Source organism: Ascaphus truei, unplaced genomic scaffold (assembly GCF_040206685.1).
Source record: "Ascaphus truei isolate aAscTru1 unplaced genomic scaffold, aAscTru1.hap1 HAP1_SCAFFOLD_1327, whole genome shotgun sequence".
NCBI lineage: Eukaryota > Metazoa > Chordata > Amphibia > Anura > Ascaphidae > Ascaphus > Ascaphus truei.
The window spans coordinates 34,646-49,910 of NW_027454204.1; the positions used below are offsets into that span (position 1 = coordinate 34,646).

The 15,265-nt window shown below is 61.1% G+C and overlaps 1 protein-coding gene across 1 annotated transcript in view; it reads left to right on the top strand.

Moving 5' to 3' along the window:
* Window positions 1-15,265, top strand: part of LOC142475681 (maestro heat-like repeat-containing protein family member 1) — a gene marked incomplete at its 3' end in the record, with an annotated part of 70,807 nt that overhangs the window by 27,027 nt on the left and 28,515 nt on the right. The window contains exon 7 of the mRNA XM_075581455.1: window positions 1,708-1,859. Coding sequence (XP_075437570.1) covers window positions 1,708-1,859 — 152 coding nt within the window. The remainder of the gene's footprint in view (window positions 1-1,707; window positions 1,860-15,265) is intronic.

Sequence of the window (15,265 nt, forward strand, 5' to 3'; positions counted from 1 at the left end):
CTCTGCGCGCTCTGCCCCTTTTGCTCTGCGCGCTCTGCCCCTTTTGCTCTGCACGCTCTGCCCCTTTTGCTCTGCACGCTCTGCCCCTTTTGCTCTGCCCCCTTTTACTCTGCGCGCTCTGCCCCTTTTTGCTCTGCATGCTCTGCCCCTTTTGCTCTGCGCGCTCTGCCCCTTTTGCTCTGCCCCTTTTTGCTCTGCGCGCTCTGCCCTTTTTGCTCTGCACGCTCTGCCCCTTTTGCTCTGCGCGCCTCTGCCCCTTTTGCTCTGCACGCTCTGCCCTTTTTGCTCTGCGCGCTCTGCCCCTTTTGCTCTGCACGCTCTGCCCCTTTTGCTCTGCGCGCTCTGCCCCTTTTGCTCTGCACGCTCTGCCCCTTTTTGCTCTGCACGCTCTGCCCCTTTTTGCTCTGCCCCCTTTTTGCTCTGCGCGCTCTGCCCCTTTTGCTCTGCACGCTCAGCCCTTTTTGCTCTGCACGCTCTGCCCCTTTTTGCTCTGCGCGCTCTGCCCCTTTTGCTCTGCGCGCTCTGCCCCTTTTGCTCTGCGCGCTCTGCCCCTTTTTGCTCTGCACGCTCTGCCCCTTTTGCTCTGCACGCTCTGCCCCTTTTGCTCTGCCCCTTTTTGCTCTGCGCGCTCTGCCCCTTTTGCTCTGCGCGCTCTGCCCTTTTTGCTCTGCGCGCTCTGCCCCTTTTGCTCTGCACGCTCTGCCCCTTTTTGCTCTGCACGCTCTGCCCCTTTTGCTCTGCCCCTTTTTGCTCTGCGCGCTCTGCCCCTTTTTGCTCTGCACGCTCTGCCCCTTTTGCTCTGCGCGCTCTGCCCCTTTTTGCTCTGCACGCTCTGCCCCTTTTGCTCTGCGCGCTCTGCCCCTTTTTGCTCTGCGCGCTCTGCCCCTTTTGCTCTTGCGCGCTCTGCCCCTTTTGCTCTGCGCGCTCTGCCCCTTTGCTCTGCACGCTCTGCCCCTTTTGCTCTGCACGCTCTGCCCCTTTTTGCTCTGCACGCTCTGCCCCTTTTGCTCCTGCACGCTCTGCCCCTTTTTGCTCTGTGCGCTCTGCCCCTTTTTGCTCTGTGTGCTCTGCCCCTTTTTGCTCTGCGCGCTCTGCCCCTTTTTTGCTCTGCGCGCTCTGCCCCTTTTTGCTCTGCGCGCTCTGCCCCCTTTTTGCTCTGCGCGCTCTGCCCCTTTTTGCTCTGCACGCTCTGCCCCTTTTGCTCTGCGCGCTCTGCCCCTTTTGCTCTGCGCGCTCTGCCCCTTTTGCTCTGCACGCTCTGCCCCTTTTGCTCTGCGCGCTCTGCCCCTTTTTGCTCTGTGCGCTCTGCCCCTTTTTGCTCTTGTGTGCTCTGCCCCTTTTTGCTCTGCGCGCTCTGCCCCTTTTGCTCTGCGCGCTCTGCCCCTTTTTGCTCTGTGTGCTCTGCCCCTTTTTGCTCTGCGCGCTCTGCCCCTTTTGCTCTGCACGCTCTGCCCCTTTTGCTCTGCGCGCTCTGCCCCTTTTTGCTCTGCGCGCTCTGCCCCTTTTGCTCTGCGCGCTCTGCCCCTTTTTGCTCGGCGCGCTCTGCCCCTTTTTGCTCAGCGCGCTCTGCCCCTTTTGCTCTGCGCGCTCTGCCCCTTTTTGCTCTGCCATTAGTACACGGTGGTACTGAGAGGTCGCCTTTCGGGACGCGCTGTTAGTAATATGCTGCAGGGTAATTGCCCCGCTCTCTGCCCTCGCGCTCCCCAGCCCTGCAGCATTTCAGTGAGAGTATCCAGGAGTACCTGGCTAACCTGGACCAGGCCCCAGACCCCACGGTGAGGAAGGACACCTTCTCCAGCGACATCTTCAGCGCCTACGACGTCCTGTTCAACAGCTGGCTGCAGATCAGAGAGTCCAAGGTGAGTGCAGGCGGGTCTCATGATCACCTGTCCAGTGTCCTCATGGAACAGACCCCCCGTATGGCTGCGAGGGGCAGTTACAGTGTGATGGTGCTCCCACTCATTACCAGAGCCAGGCACACAAGAGCAGAGTGCTGGGTGAGGCGCGTGACGTGGGTATAGAGCAGAGTGCGCTGGGTGAGGTGTGTGACGTGGGTATAGAGCAGAGTGCGCTGGGTGAGGCGCGTGACGTGGGTATAGAGCAGAGTGCGCTGGGTGAGGCGCGTGACGTGGGTATAGAGCAGAGTGCGCTGGGTGAGGCGCGTGACGTGGGTATAGAGCAGAGTGCGCTGGGTGAGGTGTGTGACGTGGGTATAGAGCAGAGTGCGCTGGGTGAGGCGTGTGACGTGGGTATAGAGCAGAGTGCGCTGGGTGAGGCGCGTGACGTGGGTATAGAGCAGAGTGCGCTGGGTGAGGCGCGTGACGTGGGTATAGAGCAGAGTGCGCTGGGTGAGGTATGTGACGTGGGTATAGAGCAGAGTGCGCTGGGTGAGGCGTGTGACGTGGGTATAGAGCAGAGTTTGCTGGCTGAGACGCGTGACGTGGGTATAGAGCAGAGTGCGCTGGGAGAGGCGTGTGACGTGGATATAGAGCAGAGTGCGCTGGGTGAGGCGCGTGACGTGGGTATAGAGCAGAGTGCGCTGGGTGAGGCGCGTGACGTGGGTATAGAGCAGAGTGCGCTGGGTGAGGCGCGTGACGTGGGTATAGAGCAGAGTGCGCTGGGTGAGGCGTGTGACGTGGGTATAGAGCAGAGTGCGCTGGGTGAGGGTGTGTGACGTGGGTATAGAGCAGAGTGCGCTGGGAGAGGCGCGTGACGTGGGTATAGAGCAGAGTGCGCTGGGTGAGGCGCGTGACGTGGGTATAGAGCAGAGTGCTGGGTGAGGCGCGTGACGTGGGTATAGAGCAGAGTGCGCTGGGTGAGGCGCGTGACGTGGGTATAGAGCAGAGTGCGCTGGGTGAGGCGCGTGTGACGTGGGTATAGAGCAGAGTGCGCTGGGTGAGGCGCGTGACGTGGGTATAGAGCAGAGTGTGCTGGGTGAGGTGTGTGACGTGGGTATAGAGCAGAGTGCGCTGGGTGAGGCGTGTGACGTGGGTATAGAGCAGAGTGCGCTGGGTGAGGCGTGTGACGTGGGTATAGAGCAGAGTGCGCTGGGTGAGGCGCGTGACGTGGGTATAGAGCAGAGTGCGCTGGGTGAGGCGCGTGACGTGGGTATAGAGCAGAGTGCGCTGGGTGACGTGGGTATAGAGCAGAGCGCTGGGTGAGGCGTGTGACGTGGGTATAGAGCAGAGTGCGCTGGGTGAGGCGTGTGACGTGGGTATAGAGCAGAGTGCGCTGGGTGAGGCGCGTGACGTGGGTATAGAGCAGAGTGCGCTGGGTGAGGCGCGTGACGTGGGTATAGAGCAGAGTGCGCTGGGTGAGGCGCGTGACGTGGGTATAGAGCAGAGTGCGCTGGGTGAGGTGTGTGACGTGGGTATAGAGCAGAGTGCGCTGGGTGAGGCTTGTGACGTGGGTATAGAGCAGAGTGCGCTGGGTGAGGCGCGTGACGTGGGTATAGAGCAGAGTGCGCTGGGTGAGGTGTGTGACGTGGGTATAGAGCAGAGTGCGCTGGGTGAGGCGCGTGACGTGGGTATAGAGCAGAGTGCGCTGGGTGAGGTGTGTGACGTGGGTATAGAGCAGAGTGCGCTGGGTGAGGTGTGTGATGTGGGTATAGAGCAGAGTGCGCTGGGTGAGGCGCGTGACGTGGGTATAGAGCAGAGTGCGCTGGGTGAGGCGTGTGACGTGGGTATAGAGCAGAGTGCGCTGGGTGAGGCGTGTGACGTGGGTATAGAGCAGAGTGCGCTGGGTGAGGCGCGTGACGTGGGTATAGAGCAGAGTGCGCTGGGTGAGGCGCGTGACGTGGGTATAGAGCAGAGTGCGCTGGGTGAGGCGCGTGACGTGGGTATAGAGCAGAGTGCGCTGGGTGAGGCGCGTGACGTGGGTATAGAGCAGAGTGCGCTGGGTGAGGTGTGTGACGTGGGTATAGAGCAGAGTGCGCTGGGTGAGGTGCGTGACGTGGGTATAGAGCAGAGTGCGCTGGGTGAGGCGCGTGACGTGGGTATAGAGCAGAGTGCGCTGGGTGAGGTGCGTGACGTGGGTATAGAACAGAGTGCGCTGGGTGAGGTGTGTGACGTGGGTATAGAGCAGAGTGCGCTGGGTGAGGTGTGTGACGTGGGTATAGAGCAGAGTGCGCTGGGTGAGGCGTGTGACGTGGGTATAGAGCAGAGTGCGCTGGGTGAGGCGTGTGACGTGGGTATAGAGCAGAGTGCGCTGGGTGAGGCGTGTGACGTGGGTATAGAGCAGAGTGCGCTGGGTCAGGTGCGTGACGTGGGTATAGAGCAGAGTGCGCTGGGTGAGGCGCGTGACGTGGGTATAGAGCAGAGTGCGCTGGGTGAGGCGCGTGACGTGGGTATAGAGCAGAGTGCGCTGGGTGAGGCGTGTGACGTGGGTATATAGCAGAGTGCGCTGGGTGAGGCGCGTGACGTGGGTATAGAGCAGAGTGCGCTGGGTGAGGTGTGTGACGTGGGTATAGAGCAGAGTGCGCTGGGTGAGGTGTGTGACGTGGGTATAGAGCAGAGTGCGCTGGGTGACGTGGGTATAGAGCAGAGTGCGCTGGGTGAGGTGTGTGACGTGGGTATAGAGCAGAGTGCGCTGGGTGAGGCGTGTGACGTGGGTATAGAGCAGAGTGCGCTGGGTGAGGCGTGTGACGTGGGTATAGAGCAGAGTGCGCTGGGTGAGGCGTGTGACGTGGGTATAGAGCAGAGTGCGCTGGGTGAGGCGTGTGACGTGGGTATAGAGCAGAGTGCGCTGGGTGAGGCGTGTGACGTGGATATAGAGCAGTGTGTGCTGGGTGAGGCGCGTGACGTGGGTATAGAGCAGAGTGCGCTGGGTGACGTGGGTATAGAGCAGAGTGCGCTGGGTGAGGCGTGTGACGTGGGTATAGAGCAGAGTGCGCTGGGTGAGGCGTGTGACGTGGGTATAGAGCAGAGTGCGCTGGGTGAGGCGTGTGACGTGGGTATAGAGCAGAGTGCGCTGGGTGAGGCGCGTGACGTGGGTATAGAGCAGAGTGCGCTGGGTGAGGCGCGTGACGTGGGTATAGAGCAGAGTGCGCTGGGTGTGACGTGAGTATAGAGCAGAGTGCGCTGGGTGAGGCGCGTGACGTGGGTATAGAGCAGAGTGCGCTGGGTGAGGCGTGTGACGTGGGTATAGAGCAGAGTGCGCTGGGTGAGGCGCGTGACGTGGGTATAGAGCAGAGTGCGCTGGGTGAGGCGTGTGACGTGGGTATAGAGCAGAGTGCGCTGGGTGAGGCGTGTGACGTGGGTATAGAGCAGAGTGCGCTGGGTGAGGCGCGTGACGTGGGTATAGAGCAGAGTGCGCTGGGTGAGGCGCGTGACGTGGGTATAGAGCAGAGTGCGCTGGGTGAGGCGTGTGACGTGGGTATAGAGCAGAGTGCGCTGGTTGAGGTGTGTGACGTGGGTATAGAGCAGAGTGCGCTGGGTGAGGTGCGTGACGTGGGTATAGAGCAGAGTGCGCTGGGTGAGGCGTGTGACGTGGGTATAGAGCAGAGTGCGCTGGGTGAGGTGCGTGACGTGGGTATAGAGCAGAGTGCGCTGGGTGAGGCGCGTGACGTGGGTATAGAGCAGAGTGCGCTGGGTGAGGTGCGTGACGTGGGTATAGAACAGAGTGCGCTGGGTGAGGTGTGTGACGTGGGTATAGAGCAGAGTGCGCTGGGTGAGGTGTGTGACGTGGGTATAGAGCAGAGTGCGCTGGGTGAGGCGTGTGACGTGGGTATAGAGCAGAGTGCGCTGGGTGAGGTGTGTGACGTGGGTATAGAGCAGAGTGCGCTGGGTGAGGTGCGTGACGTGGGTATAGAGCAGAGTGCGCTGGGTGACGTGGGTATAGAGCAGAGCGCTGGGTGAGGCGTGTGACGTGGGTATAGAGCAGAGTGCGCTGGGTGAGGCGTGTGACGTGGGTATAGAGCAGAGTGCGCTGGTTGAGGCGCGTGACGTGGGTATAGAGCAGAGTGCGCTGGGTGAGGCGTGTGACGTGGGTATAGAGCAGAGTACGCTGGGTGAGGCGCGTGACGTGGGTATAGAGCAGAGTGCGCTGGGTGAGGCGCGTGACGTGGGTATAGAGCAGAGTGCGCTGGGTGAGGTGCGTGACGTGGGTATAGAGCAGAGTGCGCTGGGTGAGGCGTGTGACGTGGGTATAGAGCAGAGTGCGCTGGGTGAGGTGCGTGACGTGGGTATAGAGCAGAGTGCGCTGGGTGAGGTGTGTGACGTGGGTATAGAGCAAAGTGCGCTGGGTGAGGCGCGTGACGTGGGTATAGAGCAGAGTGCGCTGGGTGAGGCGCGTGACGTGGGTATAGAGCAGAGTGCGCTGGGTGAGGTGTGTGACGTGGGTATAGAGCAGAGTGCGCTGGGTGAGGCGTGTGACGTGGGTATAGAGCAGAGTGCGCTGGGTGAGGCGCGTGACGTGGGTATAGAGCAGAGTGCGCTGGGTGAGGCGCGTGACGTGGGTATAGAGCAGAGTGCGCTGGGTGAGGCGTGTGACGTGGGTATAGAACAGAGTGCGCTGGGTGAGGCGCGTGACGTGGGTATAGAGCAGAGTGCGCTGGGTGAGGTGTGTGACGTGGGTATAGAGCAGAGTGTGCTGGGTGAGGCGTGTGACGTGGGTATAGAGCAGAGTGCTCTGGGTGAGGCGCGTGACGTGGGTATAGAGCAGAGTGCGCTGGGTGAGGCGCGTGACGTGGGTATAGAGCAGAGTGCGCTGGGTGAGGCGCGTGACGTGGGTATAGAGCAGAGTGCGCTGGGTGAGGTGTGACGTGGGTATAGAGCAGAGTGCGCTGGGTGAGGCGTGTAACGTGGGTATAGAGCAGAGTGCGCTGGGTGAGGCGTGTGACGTGGGTATAGAGCAGTGTGTGCTGGGTGAGGCGCGTGACGTGGGTATAGAGCAGAGTGCGCTGGGTGAGGTGCGTGACGTGGGTATAGAGCAGAGTGCGCTGGGTGAGGCGTGTGACGTGGATATAGAGCAGAGTGCGCTGGGTGAGGTGCGTGACGTGGGTATAGAGCAGAGTGCGCTGGGTGAGGCGCGTGACGTGGGTATAGAGCAGTGTGCGCTGGGTGTGACGTGGGTATAGAGCAGAGTGCGCTGGGTGAGGCGTGTGACGTGGGTATAGAGCAGAGTGCGCTGGGTGAGGCGCGTGACGTGGGTATAGAGCAGAGTGCGCTGGGTGAGGCGCGTGACGTGGGTATAGAGCAGAGTGTGCTGGGTGAGGTGTGTGACGTGGGTATAGAGCAGAGTGCGCTGGGTGAGGCGCGTGACGTGGGTATAGAGCAGAGTGCGCTGGGTGAGGCGTGTGACGTGGTATAGAGCAGAGTGTGCTGGGTGAGGCGCGTGACGTGGGTATAGAGCAGAGTGCGCTGGGTGAGGCGCGTGACGTGGGTATAGAGCAGAGTGCGCTGGGTGAGGCGCGTGACGTGGGTATAGAGCAGAGTGCGCTGGGTGAGGCGTGTGACGTGGGTATAGAGCAGAGTGCGCTGGGTGAGGTGTGTGACGTGGGTATAGAGCAGAGTGCGCTGGGTGAGGTGTGTGATGTGGGTATAGAGCAGAGTGCGCTGGGTGAGGCGCGTGACGTGGGTATAGAGCAGAGTGTGCTGGGTGAGATGTGTGACGTGGGTATAGAGCAGAGTGCGCTGGGTGAGGCGCGTGACGTGGGTATAGAGCAGAGTGCGCTGGGTGAGGTGTGTGACGTGGGTATGGAGCAGAGTGCGCTGGGTGATATGTGTGACGTGGGTATAGAGCAGAGTGCGCTGGGTGAGGTGTGTGATGTGGGTATAGAGCAGAGTGCGCTGGGTGAGGCGCGTGACGTGGGTATAGAGCAGAGTGTGCTGGGTGAGGTGTGTGATGTGGGTATAGAGCAGAGTGCGCTGGGTGAGGCGCGTGACGTGGTTATAGAGCAGAGTGCGCTGGGTGAGGCGCGTGACGTGGGTATAGAGCAGAGTGTGCTGGGTGAGGTGTGTGATGTGGGTATAGAGCAGAGTGCGCTGGGTGAGGCGCGTGACGTGGGTATAGAGCAGAGTGTGCTGGGTGAGGTGTGTGATGTGGGTATAGAGCAGAGTGCGCTGGGTGAGGCGCGTGACGTGGGTATAGAGCAGAGTGCGCTGGGTGAGGCGCGTGACGTGGGTATAGAGCAGAGTGCGCTGGGTGAGGCGCGTGACTTGGGTATAGAGCTGAGTGAGGCGTGTGACGTGGGTATAGAGCAGAGTGAGGTGTGTGACGTGGGTATAGAGCAGAGTGAGGTGTGTGACGTGGGTATAGAGCAGAGTGCGCTGGGTGAGGCGCGTGACGTGGGTTTAGAGCAGAGTGCGCTGGGTGACGTGTGTGACGTGGGTATAGAGCAGAGTGCGCTGGGTGAGGTGCGTGACGTGGGTATAGAGCAGAGTGCGCTGGGTGAGGTGTGTGACGTGGGTATAGAGCAGAGTGCGCTGGGTGAGGCGCGTGACGTGGGTATAGAGCAGAGTGCGCTGGGTGAGGTGCGTGACGTGGGTATAGAGCAGAGTGCGCTGGGTGAGGCGTGTGACGTGGGTATAGAGCAGAGTGCGCTGGGTGAGGCGCGTGACGTGGGTATAGAGCAGAGTGCGCTGGGTGAGGTGCGTGACGTGGGTATAGAGCAGAGTGCGCTGGGTGAGGCGCGTGACGTGGGTATAGAGCAGAGTGCGCTGGGTGAGGCGCGTGACGTGGGTATAGAGCAGAGTGCGCTGGGTGAGGCGTGTGACGTGGGTATAGAGCAGAGTGCGCTGGGTGAGGCGCGTGATGTGGGTATAGAGCAGAGTGCGCTGGGTGAGGTGTGTGACGTGGGTATAGAGCAGAGTGCGCTGGGTGAGGTGCGTGACGTGGGTATAGAGCAGAGTGCGCTGGGTGAGGCGCGTGACGTGGGTATAGAGCAGAGTGCGCTGGGTGAGGCGTGTGACGTGGTATAGAGCAGAGTGTGCTGGGTGAGGCGCGTGACGTGGGTATAGAGCAGAGTGCGCTGGGTGAGGCGCGTGACGTGGGTATAGAGCAGAGTGCGCTGGGTGAGGCGCGTGACGTGGGTATAGAGCAGAGTGCGCTGGGTGAGGCGTGTGACGTGGGTATAGAGCAGAGTGCGCTGGGTGAGGTGTGTGACGTGGGTATAGAGCAGAGTGCGCTGGGTGAGGTGTGTGATGTGGGTATAGAGCAGAGTGCGCTGGGTGAGGCGCGTGACGTGGGTATAGAGCAGAGTGTGCTGGGTGAGGTGTGTGACGTGGGTATAGAGCAGAGTGTGCTGGGTGATATGTGTGACGTGGGTATGGAGCAGAGTGCGCTGGGTGATATGTGTGACGTGGGTATAGAGCAGAGTGCGCTGGGTGAGGTGTGTGATGTGGGTATAGAGCAGAGTGCGCTGGGTGAGGCGCGTGACGTGGGTATAGAGCAGAGTGTGCTGGGTGAGGTGTGTGATGTGGGTATAGAGCAGAGTGCGCTGGGTGAGGCGCGTGACGTGGTTATAGAGCAGAGTGCGCTGGGTGAGGCGCGTGACGTGGGTATAGAGCAGAGTGTGCTGGGTGAGGTGTGTGATGTGGGTATAGAGCAGAGTGCGCTGGGTGAGGCGCGTGACGTGGGTATAGAGCAGAGTGTGCTGGGTGAGGTGTGTGATGTGGGTATAGAGCAGAGTGCGCTGGGTGAGGCGCGTGACGTGGGTATAGAGCAGAGTGCGCTGGGTGAGGCGCGTGACGTGGGTATAGAGCAGAGTGCGCTGGGTGAGGCGCGTGACTTGGGTATAGAGCTGAGTGAGGCGTGTGACGTGGGTATAGAGCAGAGTGAGGTGTGTGACGTGGGTATAGAGCAGAGTGAGGTGTGTGACGTGGGTATAGAGCAGAGTGCGCTGGGTGAGGCGCGTGACGTGGGTTTAGAGCAGAGTGCGCTGGGTGACGTGTGTGACGTGGGTATAGAGCAGAGTGCGCTGGGTGAGGTGCGTGACGTGGGTATAGAGCAGAGTGCGCTGGGTGAGGTGTGTGACGTGGGTATAGAGCAGAGTGCGCTGGGTGAGGCGCGTGACGTGGGTATAGAGCAGAGTGCGCTGGGTGAGGTGCGTGACGTGGGTATAGAGCAGAGTGCGCTGGGTGAGGCGTGTGACGTGGGTATAGAGCAGAGTGCGCTGGGTGAGGCGCGTGACGTGGGTATAGAGCAGAGTGCGCTGGGTGAGGTGCGTGACGTGGGTATAGAGCAGAGTGCGCTGGGTGAGGCGCGTGACGTGGGTATAGAGCAGAGTGCGCTGGGTGAGGCGCGTGACGTGGGTATAGAGCAGAGTGCGCTGGGTGAGGCGTGTGACGTGGGTATAGAGCAGAGTGCGCTGGGTGAGGCGCGTGATGTGGGTATAGAGCAGAGTGCGCTGGGTGAGGTGTGTGACGTGGGTATAGAGCAGAGTGCGCTGGGTGAGGTGCGTGACGTGGGTATAGAGCAGAGTGCGCTGGGTGAGGCGCGTGACGTGGGTATAGAGCAGAGTGCGCTGGGTGAGGCGTGTGACGTGGTATAGAGCAGAGTGTGCTGGGTGAGGCGCGTGACGTGGGTATAGAGCAGAGTGCGCTGGGTGAGGCGCGTGACGTGGGTATAGAGCAGAGTGCGCTGGGTGAGGCGCGTGACGTGGGTATAGAGCAGAGTGCGCTGGGTGAGGCGTGTGACGTGGGTATAGAGCAGAGTGCGCTGGGTGAGGTGTGTGACGTGGGTATAGAGCAGAGTGCGCTGGGTGAGGTGTGTGATGTGGGTATAGAGCAGAGTGCGCTGGGTGAGGCGCGTGACGTGGGTATAGAGCAGAGTGTGCTGGGTGAGGTGTGTGACGTGGGTATAGAGCAGAGTGTGCTGGGTGAGGTGTGTGACGTGGGTATAGAGCAGAGTGCGCTGGGTGAGGCGCGTGACGTGGGTATAGAGCAGAGTGCGCTGGGTGAGGCGCGTGACGTGGGTATAGAGCAGAGTGCGCTGGGTGAGGCGTGTGACGTGGGTATAGAGCAGAGTGCGCTGGGTGAGGTGTGTGACGTGGGTATAGAGCAGAGTGCGCTGGGTGAGGCGCGTGACGTGGGTATAGAGCAGAGTGCGCTGGGTGAGGCGTGTGACGTGGGTATAGAGCAGAGTGCGCTGGGTGAGGTGTGTGACGTGGGTATAGAGCAGAGTGCGCTGGGTGAGGTGTGTGATGTGGGTATAGAGCAGAGTGCGCTGGGTGAGGCGTGTGACGTGGGTATAGAGCAGAGTGCGCTGGGTTAGGCGCGTGACGTGGGTATAGAGCAGAGTGCGCTGGGTGAGGCGCGTGACGTGGGTATAGAGCAGAGTGCGCTGGGTGAGGCGCGTGACGTGGGTATAGAGCAGAGTGCGCTGGGTGAGGTGTGTGACGTGGGTATGGAGCAGAGTGCGCTGGGTGATGTGTGACGTGGGTATAGAGCAGAGTGCGCTGGGTGAGGTGTGTGATGTGGGTATAGAGCAGAGTGCGCTGGGTGAGGCGCGTGACGTGGGTATAGAGCAGAGTGTGCTGGGTGAGGTGTGTGATGTGGGTATAGAGCAGAGTGCGCTGGGTGAGGCGAGTGACGTGGGTATAGAGCAGAGTGCGCTGGGTGAGGCGCGTGACGTGGGTATAGAGCAGAGTGTGCTGGGTGAGGTGTGTGATGTGGGTATAGAGCAGAGTGCGCTGGGTGAGGCGCGTGACGTGGGTATAGAGCAGAGTGTGCTGGGTGAGGTGTGTGATGTGGGTATAGAGCAGAGTGCGCTGGGTGAGGCGCGTGACGTGGGTATAGAGCAGAGTGCGCTGGGTGAGGCGCGTGACGTGGGTATAGAGCAGAGTGCGCTGGGTGAGGTGCGTGACGTGGGTATAGAACAGAGTGCGCTGGGTGAGGTGTGTGACGTGGGTATAGAGCAGAGTGCGCTGGGTGAGGTGTGTGACGTGGGTATAGAGCAGAGTGCGCTGGGTGAGGCGTGTGACGTGGGTATAGAGCAGAGTGCGCTGGGTGAGGCGTGTGACGTGGGTATAGAGCAGAGTGCGCCTGGTGAGGTGCGTGACGTGGGTATAGAGCAGAGTGCGCTGGGTGAGGCGTGTGACGTGGGTATAGAGCAGAGTGCGCTGGGTGAGACGCGTGACGTGGGTATAGAGCAGAGTGCGCTGGGTGAGGCGCGTGACGTGGGTATAGAGCAGAGTGCGCTGGGTGAGGCGTGTGACGTGGGTATAGAGCAGAGTGCGCTGGGTGAGGCGCGTGTGACGTGGGTATAGAGCAGAGTGCGCTGGGTGAGGCGCGTGTGACGTGGGTATAGAGCAGAGTGCGCTGGGTGAGGCGCGTGACGTGGGTATAGAGCAGAGTGTGCTGGGTGAGGCGTGTGACGTGGGTATAGAGCAGAGTGCGCTGGGTGAGGCGCGTGACGTGGGTATAGAGCAGAGTGCGCTGGGTGAGGCGCGTGACGTGGGTATAGAGCAGAGTGCGCTGGGTGAGGCGTGTGACGTGGGTATAGAGCAGAGTGCGCTGGGTGAGGCGCGTGACGTGGGTATAGAGCAGAGTGCGCTGGGTGAGGCGCGTGACGTGGGTATAGAGCAGAGTGCGCTGGGTGAGGCGCGTGACGTGGGTATGGAGCAGAGTGCGCTGGGTGAGGTGTGTGACGTGGGTATAGAGCAGAGTGCGCTGGGTGAGGTGTGTGACGTGGGTATAGAGCAGAGTGCGCTGGGTGAGGTGTGTGACGTGGGTATAGAGCAGAGTGCGCTGGGTGAGGTGCGTGACGTGGGTATAGAGCAGAGTGCGCTGGGTGAGGCGCGTGACGTGGGTATAGAGCAGAGTGCGCTGGGTGAGGCGTGTGACGTGGGTATAGAGCAGAGTGCGCTGGGTGAGGCGTGTGACGTGGGTATGGAGCAGAGTGCGCTGGGTGAGGCGTGTGACGTGGGTATGGAGCAGAGTGCGCTGGGTGAGGTGTGACGTGGGTATAGAGCAGAGTGCGCTGGGTGAGGCGTGTGACGTGGGTATAGAGCAGAGTGCGCTGGGTGAGGCGCGTGACGTGGGTATAGAGCAGAGTGCGCTGGGTGAGGTGCGTGACGTGGGTATAGAGCAGAGTGCGCTGGGTGAGGCGTGTGACGTGGGTATAGAGCAGAGTGCGCTGGGTGAGGCGCGTGACGTGGGTATAGAACAGAGTGCGCTGGGTGAGGCGCGTGACGTGGGTATAGAGCAGAGTGCGCTGGGTGAGGCGTGTGACGGGTATAGAGCAGAGTGCGCTGGGTGAGGCGCGTGACGTGGGTATAGAGCAGAGTGCGCTGGGTGAGGCGCGTGACGTGGGTATAGAGCAGAGTGCGCTGGGTGAGGCGCGTGACGTGGGTATAGAGCAGAGTGCGCTGGGTGAGGCGCGTGACGTGGGTATAGAGCAGAGTGCGCTGGGTGAGGCGTGTGACGTGGGTATAGAGCAGAGTGCGCTGGGTGAGGCGCGTGATGTGGGTATAGAGCAGAGTGCGCTGGGTGAGGTGTGTGACGTGGGTATAGAGCAGAGTGTGCTGGGTGAGGTGTGTGACGTGGGTATAGAGCAGAGTGCGCTGGGTGAGGCGCGTGACGTGGGTATAGAGCAGAGTGCGCTGGGTGAGGCGTGTGACGTGGTATAGAGCAGAGTGTGCTGGGTGAGGCGCGTGACGTGGGTATAGAGCAGAGTGCGCTGGGTGAGGCGCGTGACGTGGGTATAGAGCAGAGTGCGCTGGGTGAGGCGCGTGACGTGGGTATAGAGCAGAGTGCGCTGGGTGAGGCGTGTGACGTGGGTATAGAGCAGAGTGCGCTGGGTGAGGTGTGTGACGTGGGTATAGAGCAGAGTGCGCTGGGTGAGGTGTGTGATGTGGGTATAGAGCAGAGTGCGCTGGGTGAGGCGCGTGACGTGGGTATAGAGCAGAGTGTGCTGGGTGAGGTGTGTGACGTGGGTATAGAGCAGAGTGCGCTGGGTGAGGCGCGTGACGTGGGTATAGAGCAGAGTGCGCTGGGTGAGGTGTGTGACGTGGGTATGGAGCAGAGTGCGCTGGGTGATATGTGTGACGTGGGTATAGAGCAGAGTGCGCTGGGTGAGGTGTGTGATGTGGGTATAGAGCAGAGTGCCGCTGGGTGAGGCGCGTGACGTGGGTATAGAGCAGAGTGTGCTGGGTGAGGTGTGTGATGTGGGTATAGAGCAGAGTGCGCTGGGTGAGGCGCGTGACGTGGTTATAGAGCAGAGTGCGCTGGGTGAGGCGCGTGACGTGGGTATAGAGCAGAGTGTGCTGGGTGAGGTGTGTGATGTGGGTATAGAGCAGAGTGCGCTGGGTGAGGCGCGTGACGTGGGTATAGAGCAGAGTGTGCTGGGTGAGGTGTGTGATGTGGGTATAGAGCAGAGTGCGCTGGGTGAGGCGCGTGACGTGGGTATAGAGCAGAGTGCGCTGGGTGAGGCGCGTGACGTGGGTATAGAGCAGAGTGCGCTGGGTGAGGCGCGTGACTTGGGTATAGAGCTGAGTGAGGCGTGTGACGTGGGTATAGAGCAGAGTGAGGTGTGTGACGTGGGTATAGAGCAGAGTGCGCTGGGTGAGGCGCGTGACGTGGGTATAGAGCAGAGTGCGCTGGGTGAGGCGCGTGACGTGGGTATAGAGCAGAGTGAGGCGCGTGACGTGGGTATAGAGCAGAGTGCGCTGGGTGAGGCGTGTGACGTGGGTATAGAGCAGAGTGCGCTGGGTGAGGCGTGTGACGTGGGTATAGAGCAGAGTGTGCTGGGTGAGGCGCGTGACGTGTGTATAGAGCAGAGTGCGCTGGGTGAAGCGCGTGACGTGGGTATAGAGCAGAGTGAGGTGTGTGACGTGGGTATAGAGCAGAGTGCGCTGGGTGAGGCGCGTGACGTGGGTATAGAGCAGAGTGCGCTGGGTGAGGCGCGTGACGTGGGTATAGAGCAGAGTGAGGTGTGTGACGTGGGTATAGAGCAGAGTGCGCTGGGTGAGGCGCGTGACGTGGGTATAGAGCAGAGTGCGCTGGGTGAGGCGCGTGACGTGGGTATAGAGCAGAGTGCGCTGGGTGACGTGGGTATAGAGCAGAGTGCGCTGGGTGAGGCGTGTGACGTGGGTATAGAGCAGAGTGCGCTGGGTGAGGCGTGTGACGTGGGTATAGAGCAGAGTGCGCTGGGTGAAGCGCGTGACGTGGGTATAGAGCAGAGTGAGGTGTGTGACGTGGGTATAGAGCAGAGTGCGCTGGGTGAGGCGTGTGACGTGGGTATAGAGCAGAGTGCGCTGGGTGAGGTGTGTGACGTGGGTATAGAGCAGAGTGCGCTGGGTGAGGCGTGTGACGTGGGTATAGAGCAG